At 60.1% G+C, this 17458-nt stretch overlaps 3 protein-coding genes across 4 annotated transcripts; 2 read left to right on the plus strand and 1 right to left on the minus strand.

Moving 5' to 3' along the window:
* Positions 1-290: 290 nt before the first annotated feature.
* NUDC (nuclear distribution C, dynein complex regulator) lies at positions 291-8130 on the minus strand. The gene is made up of 9 exons (XM_085559514.1): positions 8001-8130; positions 7021-7098; positions 5013-5207; positions 4656-4739; positions 4192-4305; positions 3588-3782; positions 2964-3047; positions 2755-2873; positions 291-1148 (listed from the first exon to the last, which is right to left on the minus strand). The coding sequence occupies exons 1-9, from the start codon at positions 8094-8096 to the stop codon at positions 1097-1099; spliced, it is 1017 nt and encodes a 338-aa protein (XP_085415640.1). The 5' UTR covers positions 8097-8130; the 3' UTR covers positions 291-1096.
* An 842-nt stretch (positions 8131-8972) lies between these two features.
* On the plus strand, positions 8973-11040 carry NR0B2 (nuclear receptor subfamily 0 group B member 2). Its single transcript, XM_085559515.1, has 2 exons — positions 8973-9651; positions 10149-11040. The coding sequence occupies exons 1-2, from the start codon at positions 9126-9128 to the stop codon at positions 10418-10420; spliced, it is 798 nt and encodes a 265-aa protein (XP_085415641.1). The 5' UTR covers positions 8973-9125; the 3' UTR covers positions 10421-11040.
* Positions 11041-12114: 1074 nt separating this feature from the next.
* Positions 12115-17348, plus strand: GPATCH3 (G-patch domain containing 3). Of its 2 annotated transcripts, none has more exons than XM_085559516.1 (7): positions 12115-12470; positions 12754-13232; positions 15049-15223; positions 15933-15992; positions 16118-16346; positions 16494-16621; positions 16970-17348. In XM_085559516.1, the coding sequence occupies exons 1-7, from the start codon at positions 12137-12139 to the stop codon at positions 17113-17115; spliced, it is 1551 nt and encodes a 516-aa protein (XP_085415642.1). In that variant the 5' UTR covers positions 12115-12136; the 3' UTR covers positions 17116-17348. The 2 variants fall into 2 exon arrangements, with proteins under 2 accessions (XP_085415642.1, XP_085415644.1); XM_085559518.1 differs by having other exon boundaries at positions 16225-16346.
* Positions 17349-17458: the final 110 nt, after the last annotated feature.

Raw genomic sequence — 17458 nt, forward strand, 5'->3', positions numbered from 1 at the left:
GGGGCAAGGGAGGCTTCCTGGTGTGGTCACCGCTGCTCTGTGGAGCAGAGCCTGGAGCAGCCACCCCGGGGTTTCAGCTGGGAATGGGGCTCAGCAGCACTCCTGAGCAAGACACGGCTCCCGCTGCCACTTCCTGAGGGAGGGAGATTCAGTCCAGAGCTGGGAGCACGAGGAATTCACAGGCAGCTGCAGGGAGCACAGGCACAGCAGCTCTGGCACCCCTTCCTTCCCCCTCGCAGTCTGGATCCCAGACCCTTGTGCCACAGAAACCACACGCTCTGCCCGGGATATTCCACTTGTTTTCCTTTATGTTGCACTGCAGTTTTAACAGAGACAGGAACATGCAGAGTGATGCCGCTCGTCAGCAGGAGCTCGCACAGAGCACGGTGGGGAGGAGCTCTTGGGAAAGGCAGGAGACACTCCCAGCAACAACAGCATCCCCAAAGCCCCCCACACCCTCTCCCACCACAGCCACAGACCCTCCAGCCTCTCCTTGCTCCAGGACAGCAGGCTGACCTCTCCATCTGTGCTGGGAGCCCCCGGCTGCTCCAGCTGTCCCACTTGTGGCACAAACAGGAGCAACAGCAAGGAGAAGCAGGGTCTGTCTCCACAGCAATAGCTGTGCTTTTCAACTGCTGTTTTCCCTTCCCAAGAAGGCAGAAAAAAATTATTTTACAAAATAAACTGACCCTTGTTTTCACAGGAGAGCAGGAGGGAGTAGAACTCGGGAGTACCTGTGCCAGTGGCAAAGAGCAGGTGAGCAGCTCGGAGCAGCCCAGGGGAGTGAAGCAATACCTTAAGGGTTTATCCCAAAACCTCTCAGGTCTGGCTCTCTCAGCCCTAACACCCTTTCTGCTCTAAGCCCTCCTTCTGTCCTCACTGCCCTTTGGGAATTGTGGTGGATGGCTCTGTCTGGAGCTGCTCTGGGGCCCTGCCTGCTGCTCCCAGGACACTGAGGGTGCCTGAGCAGGTGCCTCCACAGCAAGCTCGGGTGGGGGATGCTGAAGTTTTACTTGCCCAAGGTGAGGAATACCCAACCAAACATATCCTGCCCCATTCAAAGGGCTGCCTGAAAGAGGGGGGGAAGGGGGAGAGCTCAGTTGAATTTAGCCTTTGAAAAGTCCATTTCTGGATGCTGTTCCATGAACCTGCAAGAAAAACAAAGGCAAGAGTTAGGTGAGTCAGCAGGAGCCAAACAGCTCTGTCTGGAGAGGGAAAGGTTTCTGCTTCCTGCACTGTGGAGTTCTGCTGCAACTCCACGCCCTCCACAGCAGGGAGGGTTCTGCTGAGCTCCTTGGGACACATTCCCTGGACTTTCCCTACAAACAGCTTTTCCTCGGGTCAGTGGGAGCAGCATTCCTCCAGCCTACCAGGTCAGCAAGCCCAGACACACGGGAGTTGTTAATTATCACACACCCTTCACTGCTACCTCGGGGCTGGGCACATAGCAGCCACCGCACTGACTGTGGGGCAGAGGGGAGATGGTGAAAGCAGATTAGGGCTGAAGCTCCAGCCTGACAGCTTTACTGGGAACATGGGGAATATCCCCAGTGCTCTAACAGTAAAAACCCAGGGAGGACATGACCAGAGGTATCTGGTTTCACAGCAGGTGCAACCTGATTCCAAATGTACTGCAGAATCACAGAATGCTGTGGGTTGGAAGAGACTAAAGATCTTGTTCCAGCCCCCCGCCATGGACAGGGACACTTTCCAGGCACTATTTGGACTCAGGTTGCCACATCAGGAAGTTCTGAGGGCAGGGCTCTGTGCCCAGGAGTGCCCAGAGCTGCTCTGCTCCCCAAGGGACACAACGCATCACAGCCCTGTGGAGGACTCACACACACCGTGCAAGTAAGGGCAGCTTGGTCCCCTTTGTGTTCCCATCTCAGGGTTTCCCCTGGAACGCCCCCACAGCGTTTCCACTTCCAGGGCCATCAGTGCTGTCAGGATCATGTCCTTGTTTGGCAGCCAGGACAGCTCCACTGGCAGGCATCAGCACCCACATGGGTGTCACTGAGTCGCCTTTGCCCTGGACAAAGTCTAAACTTCCTCTCCATCCTTTGCCAGCCGAACTTCCAGAGCACCGAGCAAGTGGCCCTGGCAGCGAGGTGTCCTGCATGTGGCTTCCCAGGAGCAGAGGCTGCTTCCCATCCCACTGCCCACCTGCCTGGTCTCTGCTCTGGTTCTCAGCTTCACTGAGAAGCTTCTGGCACCACAGATAAAGCCAAGGGAGGCAAGGAGTCAGGTCAGCCACTGTAACCTTCACCCAGAGATAAGGTGTGGGGCTGCACTTGCTGAAGAAGCTGCGTGACCCAGAATTGCCTCCACACCTTCTCAAGTGGCCTTGGGAGCTCCAGGAATCATTTCTCTGCCACAGTGCATTTATGCCAAACAGGGCAATAAAGCCATAAAAGTGGCCTGGGGACACCTGTCTGCAGCAAGTGCAGGGAGGGGTGATTAGCTGGCTACCGAGGCAGATTAGGCACCAATCGAGACCATGGTAAAGTTCAGCAGAGATGGCACCTCCAGTTCCAAACGTGCCTTCTGGACTGGCAATCAGCAGATTAAGGCAATTCCAGAGCTAGGCTATTCCCAGATTTTCCCACTAGGCTTCCTACCCCCACAGGCTTTTACAGACACTGGTGGCTGGCCAACAATACAGTGAGCGTGGCTAGGACTGCAGGCCAAGCTGCTGTCCCCGTGTTTGTGCCAGAGAGGAAGGCAAAGCCACGCCAGGGAATGAGCTGCACCCACTTTTTCAAAATATCCTGCTTCTTCTGCTCATCAGAGGTGGGCAGGCCCATGGACTTCTGTCGTTGGTCATACATCATCTTCTCCACCATGCTGCGAGTTTCGCTGTCCAGGTCTGACAACTGAAAGCAAGATACAAATTGGAACAACTCTGGGCTCAACTGAGGTAATTCCTGAGCAGGCTCTGTCCCATAAAACAGAAGAATTCTTACCTTTGAATTCTCTGGATTAATTTTCTTGGTGTTGATTTCTGGGTCTGTGGAGACCAGTTTGTTCCACCATTCCATTTTGTTGATCTAGAGGACGAAGAAACAAAACCAGTTTATTGTTCTTGGACTTGTCCTAGGGTTTTTAAGTCTCAGTCACAGGAAAAAAAAAATACGGAATCAAACTTTATTTGACAGTTTTCTAAGTACCAGTAAAATCTGATACATAGATAAGGGGTATTTTTGTTTCAAATTACTTTAGGCAGCCTAAATTTTCACAGCTGTGAGATCTGAGAGAATGTCAGATGTCCCGTTTGGCACGACATAAATGGGATTGCCACAAACCACCTGGAGAGGCCCAGAGGGGACACAAGAAGGAGGTCTGTCCCTGGATTTTCATGTCACTAAGAGATGTCAAAACACACTAAAGGACAACATTAAAATGGCTGATTTGCTTCCAGGTTTTCCAGAATTGCTGAGAAATAGCAGAAGATTATGCTGAAGATAGGGGAACTTGAATACCCCACTACAGTGGCTCCACTGACACTGCCCAGGACAACCACGCTGGCCCTGCTGAGAGCCCAGGAGAGGCAGCCAAGCCTGACTCCTGCCCAGCCCATCCTGCTTTACCTTCTCCAGGTGCACAGTGACAGTTTTGCCATCCTCAATGAGCCAGGAGCTCTCCTCCACCTTGACCTCGTTGAAGAGTTCCCCATCAATGACAGGAGGGTGGCCCTTGAGGCCGACCTTGAGGCGGCGTCTCTGGATATCGACCACCACGTCCTTGCCCTTCAGCCTGAAGCTCACCTTGAAGGGGACAGCCAGCTGCAGCAAAAAGGAGCAGATCTGAGCAGCTGGGCAGGGAAATTCCTCCTTACCCTCCCATGCTGCTGTCCCAAGCCTTTCTGCCGCCGTTTCACCAGAGCCAGACTGAGCAGGGACTCTTTTCCTTGAGGTCCTGAGCAGGGACTCTTTTCCTTGAGGTCCTGAGCAAGCAGGAGGTGAAAGGAAGGGACCATAAAAAGGAAAGCAGATTTTAATGCCCAGTTAAAACAAGACAAAAACTTGGCAAAGTACAGCTCCTGGGAATTTTACTGCGCTATTGAAACAGTGCTGTTTCCAACAAGCTTCCAGAGGCAACTGAGACGCAGGGAATTGGCTTCACCTCTTACCAGCACCTGCTCTTACTCTCTGTGTCAGATTCCTCAGATCCTGGTCATAAAGCACTACTTACATCCAATTCTGAAAGAGTCTGTGTCCATCTATAATTTGGAAGGTCTGCTCCATTGCCAGAGTTGGGCTTAAGTTTTCCTTTATCCTTCTCATCTTCCTCTTCATCATCTGTGCCCTAAGCAATCCAAGGTAAGGAAAAAAGCTTTTTCAGTTTCCATTGTAACAAGTTGTTTGCATGCTATATCCACTTAAATTTAGGTCCATAATTAATAGCTGCTTCTGGCAAAACATGACTACAAGGAAAAAACCTGTAAGCCCTCTGTACTGACACATTTAGGAATTAAGTATATATTTTTTAAGCCAAATTTTCTAATCTGTATTTTCAAAGTGTGTATTTTGGACCGGGCTTGGAGCAAGGTGGTGCAGTGCAAGGTGTGATGGCAGAGGGTGGAACAGAATGAGCTTTAAGGTCCCTTCCAACCCAAACCATTTTATGGTTCTGAAATATTCCCAGACGAGTTTTACCTGTTTGTTGGAATCTGAAGATTCACCTTCCTCCTCCGAGGGTTTCACTGGGACACTGTTACCCTGCCCTTGTGCCTCCTTCTTCTGTTTGGAAAGACAAGAGCAGAACACGCTCAGCCAAGACCTGGCACTTTGTGTCACCTCCCGAGCCGGCACTAGATGGCCTCAGCCTTTCAGCTCCAGCTGAAGAGCAGCACTCGCTGCATCCCACTTGGAAAAGAGGCATTTTCAGCCCTTAGGAAAGTCACAGGCCCTGCCGAGGGGAATGCCTCGGACAAAGAGCAAGCCTGAGCCGCTCCAGCCCCTGGGAGCCGCAGGGAGGAAGGAGCTGCAGCCAGGCAGCTGGCAGGCTCTCACCTGGCTGATCTCGAGCTGCAGCCGCTCGGCCTCGTCGTCGGTGAGCTCCCTGATGCGGGGCTCGCCGTGCTGCTGGCCGGCCAGGCGCGCGGCGCGCTCCGCCTTCTCGCGCCGCTCGGCCTCCTGCCGCGCCTTCCTCTCGCGCCGCTCCTTCTGCGCCAGCTTGTTGTGGTGGCTGAAGGCCTCCGTGATCAGCTGAGGGACAGGGCACACGGGTCAAACGGCGCCCACTGCACGCCCCAGCCAGCCAGCCCGCCCTCCCGAGGAGCGCGGCCACGTCTGCCGAGTCACACCCACCTGGGAACCTTCCCTTCATCCTCACCCCAGCTTTATGACTGGGAGTCTAGAGATTTTGCGATTCAAAAAACACAGGAGGAAGCGAAAAGGGAGGAAAAGGAGAAAATTCCAAGTTTTGAAATGTAGTCCTTCCTAGTTACACAGGGAGTATGTTTCCAGGAGATTACAGTGAAATAAAACCCTCCACTTATTTCGTCCTTCGTGCCATTGCAGCAGGACGAGCTGATGCCCAACCCAGCCACCTGGGCTACTCCATACCTCCAGGACAGCTGGGCACACTAGATCCAACTTTTTTACCTACTTCTGACCTTTCCCATGCCTGGGCTTTTCTCCAGATGGAGTCCCAGTGCCACGATTTAGAGGAGAAACACTTGAAACACTTGTTTTTACACCAAGGGGTGAGCTCCTCCGTAGATCTTTATTTTCAGCCTCACTCCCAATTCTCCGAAGGTTGTTGTGACTCCGGGAGGCAAATCCCAAGGTCTCGGATGCCAAGGGCCGCGTGCTCAGCGGGAAAGCTGAGTACACAGGCAGGCAGCCAGAGAATTGCCCCAGGGTCGATAAGGCCAGGGTGCTGTGCACGGCAGCACGTAGGTGAGCTGAGGTCTGCCCCAGAAAACAACAGAGACAGATCCTCAGACAGCAGTCAGAGGGGGAACATTTATTTATGTGTTTCCCAGGAGCTTCGGGGTGGGGGGGAAATCCAGAACATTTCCAAGCAACCTGTAGTTTGTAAGCAAGCACTGAATATTTCTGCTTTGCTTCACAAGCAAGGTTTACACAGTGTCTCCTGGAGTACAGAACACAACATGTGCATCCCCCAGAATATCCCAGCCTGTTCCCAACTGCTGATCCAGGGTGAGGAAACCACCTTCAGTGCCTGACCTTGTCCATGTCACTGCCCCCAGCAGGAGCTGCTGAAACGGCCCCCAGATCACACAGTGACTTTCCCACCCTCTCCTTTCTCTGTCACGCCAAGGCTCAGCAGGGCTGGGGAAGCAGCTTCCTCCCCACTTGCTGTGGTTCCTGTGGTATCAGAGCCCTTTTCCAGGAGGCCACGAAGCATTCTGACAGGTGCCACCACCCAGGGCATGAAGGCTTTCCTTTCACTTGCCAGGGACAGTAGCCAGGCACCTCTGAGGTGCCTCTCAGGTGGGATCATACAGGCCCCAGGAACGGGGGAGATCTGCTCTCCGTTCCAAGAAAAATGACAGCAGGATTCACCTTTCTCTCTTTCTTTCAGAAAACCACAGGATGTTGTGGGCTGAAAGGCCCTGAAGCCCCTCCAGCTCCAGCAAGGGCTCCCTGCAGGAGGGGGGATGAGGGGATGCTCCCTGCAGCTCCCAGCCCAGCGTAGGGGCTGCTGCATGTGCAGAGCCATGGACTTTGTGTTTCTCCTGGCCTGAGCAAACAAGGCACCCATCACCTGCCGGGGTCATCACCTGCTGTGTCACCGTTCAGTCAGTGTGTCTGGCAGGTTTGCTTTCCAAACTAGCCTTTGGCCAGAGCCCGGCCACTGCGGTACCATCCCCGCAGGGAACTGTGTGCTCCTCACAATGGCAGGGGCAGCTCTGGGCTCCCTTCCCTCGGGAGCTGCTGGTGCCCACGTGCCCCCACCTGCTGGGAGCCGTTCGAGCAGGGCACCCCTGGCATGGCACACACGGGTGGGATGCAAAGGAGAAGAGGCAAAGGCCTGGAGGTCACTTTTTACCTTCTCTGCTACTCCATCCTCTCCCCCGGTGAAGAAATCCGTCTTCCTCCTCAGGAAGCTGAAGAAGGTGTTCACGAGCTGGGGAACAGGGAGAGGCAGGAGGGAAAAGGAGCAGTGAGCCCAGGTCACTGAAGCCACCTCGTGTCCCTGGAGCAGCCTTAATCCTTTGTCCTCCCTGTCTGTGGCTGTACCAACAGTGCCCTGGCATCGGCCTGAAGAACAGCCCCTGGGCTCCCAGCCTGCACCCAGGGCTTTGTGTGCTTTGCAGTTTGTTCCCAGCTCAGGCAGGAATGGATTTATGCACGCTACACACCTACATCCCATTTATATTTGTATTTGTATTTATATTTATATTTATATTTATATTTATATTTATATCTATATTTATATTTCGCATGTTCTGCTCCTTTGCACGCCTGCAAACTCCTTATTTTTACAGCTGCCAGGGACCACCGAGGTATGAACCAGCACCTCCAAAACCCCTCTGGAACCCCATGTTCTCCTCTAACTTGGCTGGTCTTTATTTCCCAGGAATCCGGTCCCGTAGGGGTTTCACTCCGAGGCTTTGCCACAGCACGAGGAGCTGTTACAGGACCATTTTTAAAATAAATTATTTCTGAGTGGGATGTTCCCACACCCTCCAGTCATGCCCGGGATCCCGGGTGGCACCGGGCTGGGTGAGCAGACCCCGCGATCGCGGCCAGGCCTGACGGGGCTGTGCCGGGAGGGTGCCCGGGGGGGGCTCCGTCCTGCCCGGTGGTGCTTTGCCCCGCCGTGATCACCACAGGCACCGCCGGGGCACCGGCGCGGGGGTGCCCCGTTACCGCCGCGCTAATTACCAGCGGGGCTGGCGCTGCCCGCGGCCGTTATGGCCGCACGTGCGTCCCCCGCTCCACGTGCCGGGGCGGGGCCCGAGGAGACCGGGCCGCTCCCCGCCGGTCCCGCCCCCCCCTCCCCGCTCCCCATGCCGGCGGCGCTACCTCGCGCACGCCGCCCTGGTGCTGCTGCGCCATGGCGAGCAGCATCCCGTCGAAGCGATCCTCCTGCTCCGCCGCCTCCTCCGCGCTCAGCCCCATCGCGCCGCCGCTCCCGCACCGGGCCACCACCGGAACCGGAACCGGCGCCGCGGAAGCGCCGGGCCCGCCCCGCCCGCCAATCCCAGCGCGGCCCCCGCGCCGCCCTCTCCGCTGATTGGTGGCGAGGGCTGTCAATCTTCCAGGAAAGGGCGGGGCGGCAGGCGCGGCGGGGTTGCCATGGCGACGGCCGGGCCCGGCCTGCGGGACCCCGAGCCAGCGGGGCGAGGCGGCTCCGGGCCGAGCCCCGGCCCCTCAGCCGGCCCTGCGCTCCTGCCCTTCCCTGCCCGCCTCGGTGGCCGCCCAGAACTGAGCCCGGGGCTTGAGAGCCGTGCCCTCAACTGTCACTGCCCGCTTTGGTTCACGTTCAGCTGCTGCCGAGCAGCACCTCTGCGGCCCTTTCCACTGGGAAAATACACAACTTTGCCTTTTCCCTGTCCTTTCCTCTTGTTCTCCAGATTTCCCTTTCGCAGCCTGCGTTCCCCCGACAGACACGACCCCCGGGCCCGTCACGGCCTGCGGGCTCACCGGGTTCCTCCTCCCCCCGCACAGCAGGAGGCTGCGGGCAAGGCCGGGAAGCAGCTGCTGATAACACAACTTCCAGGTTGCTTTGCCAAGGCCGGGCGCCGGGGCCGGTGAACGCCGGGCCCAGACGAGCGCCCCGTGTTTGTCTGTGAACCCTGGCAGCCCCAGCTGCTCCGTGGGGCCTTGGTGCCATGGTACAGCCTGGGGTAATGACTCTGTTTATCCTGTTTGGGTAATCCTGATAAGGCCACACAACCCCTCCCCGCGGATTCATTGAGAAAAACGGCCGTTGACTCGCCTGGCCCGGCCAATCAACCCGGTAACATTTAATGAGGGCTGCTTAATCAGGCCGGTCAAGGCTGCCGAGGGGTGTTCACCGTGACAAGCCTTATAAGAGCTGGCTGGAGCAGCCACGGGCTGGCAGAGCCGGCAGACGGGGACAGTCCGGCCTGGGGCGAGTTTCGGAAGGGATTTTGTGTCTCTCTCCCGCCTGGAGCTGGCTCAGCCATGAGCAGCGGCGTGGACGCGGGCTGCGAGCGGTGCGGGTGCCACGGCAAGGACCGGCACCCCGCCATCCTGTACACCCTCCTGAGCCAGCAGCTGCGCCCCGGCGGCGCCCGGCAGCGCTGCCTGTGCCCGCTGCGCCGCACCGTGTGCCTGCGCACGCCGCACCTCACCTGCCGCGCCGCCTCCCACGTGCTGCTCAAAACCATCAGCTTCGTCAGAAACGTGGCCGCCTTCCGCCTGCTGCCGCGGGAGGATCAGCTGCTGCTGCTGGACGGCTGCTGGGTGCCCCTGTTCCTGCTGGGGCTGGTGCAGGAGATGGTGACCTTCGAGGTGATGGAGGCCCCGGCCCCCAGCATGCTCAAGAAGATCCTCCTCAGCGGCCAGAGCAAAGGGCAGGAGCCTGAGGGTACGCAGCCCACGCTGGCGGCCGTGCAGCGGCTGCAGTGGTGCCTCAGCAGCTTCTGGAGGCTGGACCTGAGCCCCAGCGAATTCACCTACCTGAGGGGAGCCGTTCTCTTCAACCCAGGTGAGTGCCAGGCCCTCGTGGCAGCCGGACACAGAAGCACGGCGTCCCAGAGCCGCTGAGGCTGGGAAAGATCCCCAAGGCCATGGAGGCCACCCTGTGCCACCCCTGCCACCAGCCCCGAGCACTCAGTGCCACGTCCAGGGATGGGGTCCCACCTTCCCAGGTGAAGGCAGACCTCGTGGCTTGGAGGCGTGCAGAGATGGGCAGGTGTGAGAGCAGAGAGGGCTGGTCACCTTCTCCCTAACTCTGCTCATCCCCAAATGCACTGGGAGGCGGGAGGGAGGGATGTCAAAACCTTTGCCTGCCCTGCAGACGATAAATCCTGGGTTCCTTTACTTTTAAAGCCTGACTTTCCCAGTTAGGTGCTTTCCCTCCTGGAACAGCTGTGCCCCAGCAGCGCTGTCCTCAGAGATCCCTTCTGAGGAATGGGGAAGGGCGGCAATGGGAGACTCCTGGAGCTGTTCCCATCCTTCCTCTCCCTCTGCTGTCCCTCGCAGACATCCCCGGCCTGAGGGCTGCCCTCTACATCGAGAGCCTGCAGTGGGAGGCGCAGCGGGCGCTGCGGGAGCTGCTGCGCCCCGAGGACCAGGCCCGCTTCTCGCACATCCTGCGGGTCACCTCCTCGCTGCGGTCCATCCCGGCCGGCCTGGTGACGGCTCTGTTCTTCCGGCCCCTCATCGGCGGCGCGGCCATGGGCGAGCTGCTGGCCGAGATGCTGTTCGAGGCGCCGGGCTGGCCGCCGGCGCCGTGGCTGCCGCTGCCCTGCTGAGCACCGGCGCAGGATCCCCCCAGACCCCACGGGACCCCCGTGACGGCGGCTCCCGCCCCGCCCGGCCGCTCTCCAGCCCAGGGAGCGGCGCTGGGCAAAGGCTTTCCTGCCCTGCTCCCAGCTTTTACGGGTTTTGCCGTGAGCTCCCAGCAGCGAGGGCTGTCCTCAGCTGGATCCCGTGGTGTCCGACAGCCTCAGTGGGATCCCTGACCAACGGAATCAGCTCTGGGTCTGGCTTCCGTGCTTGGAAACACTCAGGACGTTTCTTCAGGGAAAAAGCCGGAGTGTTAAATACTACAGGGTGTACAGACTCAGCCCTCTTTTCCTTAGATTCTCTCTCTCCTCCATAATTCCAGGATTAAGAACACTTAGCAGCACCTAAACCTACTGTACCTCATTTGGGGCTCTGGGCTTTCCTGTCTGTGAAAAGTTAAAGCCAAGCAGAACTGGTCTAGAGCCAAACCTCCCTCCCTGGAGTCAGAGCCAGGTGCACACCTGGAAAACTCGCTCCTCCCGCCTCCAACAGGTGAGGTGTCAGTATTTTATAAGTGCACATTTGTGTGGTTTGTATATAGGATGCAATAAATTATTTTTTTAATAAAATATTTGGTGTTTTGGAAGACGGTGGTGCTTTTTCAGTGACGGTGTTGAATTTGGGGTGGGCAGAAAAACCTCCAGGCATGGAAAAGACAGCATGGAATAAAAAGGGATTTTCCATAAAGGTCCGTGTGGCAGTGCAGACAGGTTGGTGGCTGTCAGTGGGAGCGCTGGATGAGCAGCACACAGAAATTCCAGGGGCAGCTCCCTGCGTGCACCTTTCTCCAGGTGCTGAGCCTATCCCGCGGGCGCTGCCAGAGGCACAAACCCCACGGTGTGGCTGGCATGGCCCAGGTGCCAGCCCAAGCTGCGCCAAGCCTGCCGTGCCCACGGAACACCCGGAATCCTGCGTCAGCCCGGGCCTGCCCTGGCACCTTGTCCCAGCGAGGAGCCCCGGGCAGGGCTGGTGCAGCCCAGGGCACCCACGGGGACAGGGCACGGCCGGGGGACCGCCCGGGGGGCTGGCAGCAGAGCTGGGGACACGGAACGGGGACGAGGCCAGAGCCTTGTGGGGGGAGCACAGCAGCCCCGGCACCCCAAGCCCCGGGGCTGTGACCCCGGCCTGTGACCCCCGGGGCTTGTGACCCCCAGTCTGTGACCCCCACTCTGTGACCCCCGGCTTGTGATCCCCGGGGCTGTGACCCCCGAGGTGTGTGACCCCCGGGCCCTGTGACCCCCGGCTTGTGATCCCCGGGGCTGTGACCCCTGGTCTGTGACCCCCGGGACCTGTTAAACCCCCCACAATGGGGGATCTTGGACCCCAACCCCTATGACCTGCCAGGGTTCCTGTCCCCAACCCCTCTGTCCCCCCCGGGTCTCTCTGTCCCCCCCGGGTCTCTCTGTCCCCCCCGGTCTCTCTGTCCCATCCAGGTCTCTCTGCCCCCCCCCAGTATCCCTCTGTCGCCCCCAGGTCTCTCTGTCCCCCCCAGGTCCCTCTGTCCCCCCCGGGTCCCTCTGTCCCCCCCGTGTCCCCCCAGGCCGCCCCGCCTGCCGCGCTCCTCCCCGCCACCAGGCGGCGCCCTCCAGCCGCCTCGACGTCATCACCGCGCGCCAAGCCATCCCCGCGCTAACGTCATCACCGTGAACGTCATCCCCGCGCGCCGCTACCGGCGAGCCAAGATGGCGGCGCCCGGCGGCGGCGGGGCCGCCCGGTACTGCCTGGTGAGCGGCATCCCGGCCGCGCTCCGCTCCGCGCACCTCCGCGCCTACTTCAGCCAGTTCCTGGAGGCCGGCGGCTTCCTCTGCTTCCACTACCGGCACCGCCCCGAGCGCCCGCCGGCGGGCGGCGGCGGGGCCTCGGCGCCGCGCACCTGCTGCTGCCCGGTGTCCGTGCGGCCCGGCCGTGCCCGCCGCTTCGTCCGCATGTACTCGGGCAAGCGCTGGGTCGGGCCCGACGGCGCCGCGCTGCCCGGCCGCTGCCTCATCCGCAGGGTCCGCCTGAGCCCCGGGACAGGTACGGGCGGGCGGGGCCGGGCCGGCAGCGCCCGGTTAGAGCTGCTGGCGGAGCTTCCTCGGCGCCCTGAACCTGCTCAGAGGCACGCAGGGCCCGTGTGGGCTCCGCGTATCTCCCTCCTGTCCGTGGGCTCCTAGATTTACCCGCTCCCGGTGGGGTCTGGGACCCCCCAAAACCGTCCCTGATCTCCTGTGAGCCCCCAAAACCATCCCTGATCTCCTGCAGGCCCCCAAAACCATCCTTTCTGTCCTGTGGGACCCCAGACCCTCCCTTCTCCCCGCAGGCCCCGAGGCTGCTCCCAGCAGGCAGGAGCCGGAGCAGGAGGAGCAGCAGCATCAGCAGGAGCAGGATCAAGAGGAGCAGCAGCAGCAGGAGCAGGATCAGGAGGCCGCGCTGGCCGAGGCGTCGCTCACCGAGGCGCAGCTGCGGCGGCTGCCCGAGCTGAACCCACCCTCGTTCATGCCCCGGGGCAACGTGGGCACACCCCGCAGCGAGTTCCTGGAGCTGATCCGGGCCTGCCGCCTGCCGCCCCGCCTGATCTCCCGGCTGCAGCTGGACTTCCCCCGCAGCGGCTCCAGCCGCCGCTACGGCAGCGTGCCCTTCCGCTACCCCGGCACCGTGGCCCAGGGCCGGGGCGTGTACACGGCCGCGGGGGATGAGATCACCGAGGCACTGGAGCCCCGGGGGCTGACTCAGCCCGCCCAGCCCCGGGAGGATGAGGAGGCGCCGGAGCAGGAGGAAGAGGAGTCACACTCGGATGATGTAAGCGGAATATTCCAGCACCGTCGCCTGCTGGAGCTGCGAGGGCAGATCCCATGCTCAGAGCTCGGTTTTCAGCTCTTACTGGGACACGTGGCTTGTTAAAACCAGTTTTAAACTAGGATTGTTCACCCCTTGAGCCCCTTGGGACAGGGACGGGGTGGCCTGAGCCCCCCAGAGCTGCTCGTGGCGGGGCTGGGGGTCAATTCCCGAGGCTGGAGCAGAGGGGAGGCTGGTGCTGCCCAGCAGGTGCTGCCTGGCAGCTGGGCCCAGCTCTGCTGTGCTGGCAGGGGAGGTGGCAGCGGCTGGGGACCGTCTGTGTGCCAGAGTGACGTGCAGAGCAGCACAGGGGGCTGCCCTTGGCTGCTCCTGCGCTGGCACTTTGGGCACTGAGGAAAATGGCTTTAGTGCCAAAGGCTCCTGCAGAACCGGGCAGGGCAGCAGCCGTCCCACCCCTGTCCCTGGCAGACGCCTGTCTGGCCTGTTCTCCCAACCTCTGTCATTACAGATCCCCAGGCAAGCCATTCCCATTCTCTGCTGCACCAGAATTAACTCAGCTGCCACATCTCTGCTGCATCTGCACCCTATTCCTTTCTCCTGGCAGCGTGGGGCACAGAGAGCGCTTTGTTCCCTGCTTTTTCCAGCTTTTTACTCAGTCTTTCCTTCTCCAGACTAAACAGACTGCTCCAGCTGTTTCCTGGTTCTGCAGCCGTTCCTCTGGCTGTTCCTTGGCTGTGCCCAGGACTGGGCAGGCAGCTCTGTGGCTGTGCCAGGGAGCTGCTTCCTGGGACCCCACGCAATCTCCTGGGGGATCAGCTGCAGTGGAATTAATTCCTTGCCAGTGCTGACTCCAGGTCCAACACACCTGCTCCTTAAATGGGCATCAGCGGGGCCCTGGGGTGGGGGTGCTGCAGGATTTCTCCTGCTGACTCTGGCACTGCTCTTAGTCAGGGATGAGCTCATCCCTCGTGTCGGGGCCTGAGCCCGCCAGCCCGGCTCTGCCAGCACAGCTGCTCCAGGGGAGGGCGTTGGGAAGGGTCAGGGAGAGCAGGGGGCTGAGCTGCTGTCCCCAGCTCCATCCCGGGCTGAGCTGCTGTCCCCAGCTCTGTCCTGGGCTGAGCTGCTGTCCCCAGCTCCATCCCAGCCCCGCTGTGTCCATCCCAGGCTGTTCTGTGTCCATCCCAGCCCTGCTGTGTCCATCCCAGCCCCGCTGTGTCCATCCCAGGCTGTTCTGTGTCCATCCCAGGCTGTTCTGTGTCCATCCCAGCCCTGCTGTGTCCATCCCAGCCCTGCTGTGTCCATCCCAGCCCCTCTGTGTCCATCCCAGCCCCGCTGTGTCCATCCCAGGCTGTTCTGTGTCCATCCCAGCCCCACTGTGTCCATCCCAGGCTGTTCTGTGTCCATCCCAGCCCTGCTGTGTCCATCCCAGGCCGTTCTGTGTCCATCCCAGGCTGTTCTGTGTCCATCCCAGCCCTGCTGTGTCCATCCCAGGCCGTTCTGTGTCCATCCCAGGCTGTGCTGTGTCCATCCCAGCCCCGCTGTGTCCATCCCAGCCCCGCTGTGTCCATCCCAGCCCCTCTGTGTCCATCCCAGCCCCGCTGTGACCATCCCAGGCCGTTCTGTGTCCATCCCAGGCTGTGCTGTGTCCATCCCAGGCTGTTCTGTGTCCATCCCAGCCCTGCTGTGTCCATCCCAGGCTGTGCTGTGTCCATCCCAGCCCTGCTGTGTCCATCCCAGGCTGTGCTGTGTCCATCCCAGCCCTGCTGTGTCCATCCCAGGCTGTGCTGTGTCCATCCCAGCCCCGCTGTGTCCCGTGCAGGACGATGACACGTGTGAGGAGTGGCAGCGGCACGCGGCGCTGCACGAGGACGTGACGCAGCAGGAGCGGGCGCGGGAGCGCCTCTTCGAGGAGGAGATCGAGCTCAAGTGGGAGAAGGGCGGCTCTGGCCTCGTGTTCTACACGGATGCCCAGTTCTGGCAGGAGCAGGAAGGAGGTGACCCTGGTGTTTGTGTCACTGAGCCCACGGGCTTAAACAGGCTGTCCGGGCCAGCTGGAGCCACCAGCGCCTTGCCACGGCTCCTGAGCCATCCCCTGGGCACAGAGCTGCTCACCAGAGACCCCCGTGGTGCTGCTGGCAGCCTCTTGGGTGGGCAGTGGGCTTTGGGGGTCTCTAATGCCATTTCTGCGTGCTGGCACTGCTGAGGCACCACCCCGGGTGCAGAGCTGTGTCCAGTTCTGCAGTGGAGGGGCTGGGGAGTGCCCAGGGCAGGGGCTGGAGCTGGGAAGGGGCTCAGGGGAGAAAAGGGGGATCAGGGGCTCTGCTCACTCTGCACAGCTCCTGCCAGGAGGGGACAGCCAGGGGGTCAGGCTCTGCTCCAGGAACAGGGACAGGAGGAGAGGGAACGGCCTCAGGCTGGGCCAGGGCAGGCTCAGGGTAGAGCCAGCAGGAATTTCCCCATGGAAAGGGGGTCAGGCACAGGGAGGTGGTGGGGTCCCCATCCCTGGAGGTATCCAGGGATGGCACTCAGTGGTCTGGGCTGGTGACAAGGTGGGAGCTGGTCACAGCTGGACTGAATGGTCTTGGAGATCTCCAGCCTCAGTGATTCTGTGATTCCTTCCCATTTTGTTGGGGAAAGCTGGGCCAGCAACAAAGCTCCCCTGTGCCAGAGCTCACCAAAATGCTGCTTCCCTTCTCTTGGCAGACTTTGACGAGCAGACAGCCGACGACTGGGACGTGGACATGAGCATCTACTATGACAAAGGTACCACAGCTGAGCCACCCGCCCCAGGGAAGTTCTGAGCATGCAGAATCTGGGAGCTCTTTGTCATTCTTTGAAAGCATCCAAGCTGTCAGTGAACCTGAAACAGTGTTTTTCTGGTCTGGCAGCAAGGCTTGCCAAAAAGAACAGGTTCTGCCTCCTCTGCTGGAGCTCCGGGGAGCACGGTGGAGGTGCCCAGCCTCGCTGGGCTGTGCTGACTGTGCTTTGTCCCCAGATGGAGGGGATAAGGATGCCCGGGACTCGGTGCAGATGTGGCTGGAGCGGCGGCTCCGGGACGGGCTGGAGGACGGCTCTGTGTCAGGGCAGCCCATTGGCACCTTCGAGAGGTACACCAAGGTGAGCTCTGCCTGCCCAGGCAGGGCTGGGCCACACTGCTGCCCACGGGCTGTGGGTCAGGAGGAGACAGAGGTCCTGGCCGTGGGAAGAGGGCTCTGGGAGGCTGAGGATTTGCCCAGCAGGTCTGACGGTTCTTTCCCCTCTCAGGGCTTCGGCAGGAAGGTCCTGGAGCAGCAGGGCTGGACAGAGGGGCTGGGCCTGGGGAGCAGCAACTCTGGGATGGCCGAAGCTCTGGACAACGAGGGTCAGAACCCCCGGTGCAAGAGGGGGCTGGGGTGAGTTCCCAGTGCCCTCCCAGCCCCTGCTCCCACCTCTGCCCAGGCTCACAGCAGCTGAGAGGCTGCAAGGGGAGCTGTGGGGACAGGGCTGTCCCAGCTGTGCCCTTCCCTGCACAGCTGGGGAGTTCCACACCCCACAGCCACACAGGCTGCTCCCCCTGACAGCCAGGGTGCAGCAGGGGCCACGTGCAGCTCCCTGGGGGTGTCCCTGCCCGTGGCAGGGGTGGCACTGGCTGGGTTTAAGGTCCTTTCCAACCCAAACCGTTCCAGGAACTGAGCTGGGAAGCGCAAGGATGCCTGGTGGCCTCTGCAACCTCCAGCCAAACCTTTCCTGCTTCCCTCCAGGTACCACGGGGAGAAGCTGCCAACTTTTATCAGGAGGAAGAAGCCCCGTGCTGACACTTCTGTTGTCATCTCCACCATCTACGATGACCCTGAGCCCCAGGACATGGGTGACCAGCTGCTCAGGCGCCAGCCCCCCACAGCCATGAAGTACAGGCAGGACATGGCCTTTGTCCGAGCGTCCCAGCCCGCCCTGGGCAGCCTCAGGGCCCAGCCACGCTGAGCAGGGACTGTCACAGCCTCTGGCCTGTTCCCCAGTCTGGGCTGGCTCCTGGGCTCAGTACGGAGCACGGTCTTTATATACTTATTTTTAGTAAGAATACATATTTGTAATAAAAGTCGCTGCGGTGGGGTTTTTTTCCCACTAATTGAACCGTTCAAATGAAAGGAAATGGTTTCCTGTGTGAATGGAGAAGGATTTAGGAGGGCTAACACTTTTATTTGTGCTGGGATCAAGCAAATGTGTGTGTTTAAGAAGCAGAACTCACAGCT

Source organism: Lonchura striata, chromosome 23, assembly GCF_050655825.1.
Source record: "Lonchura striata isolate lonStrDom1 chromosome 23, ASM5065582v1, whole genome shotgun sequence".
Classification (NCBI taxonomy): domain Eukaryota; kingdom Metazoa; phylum Chordata; class Aves; order Passeriformes; family Estrildidae; genus Lonchura; species Lonchura striata.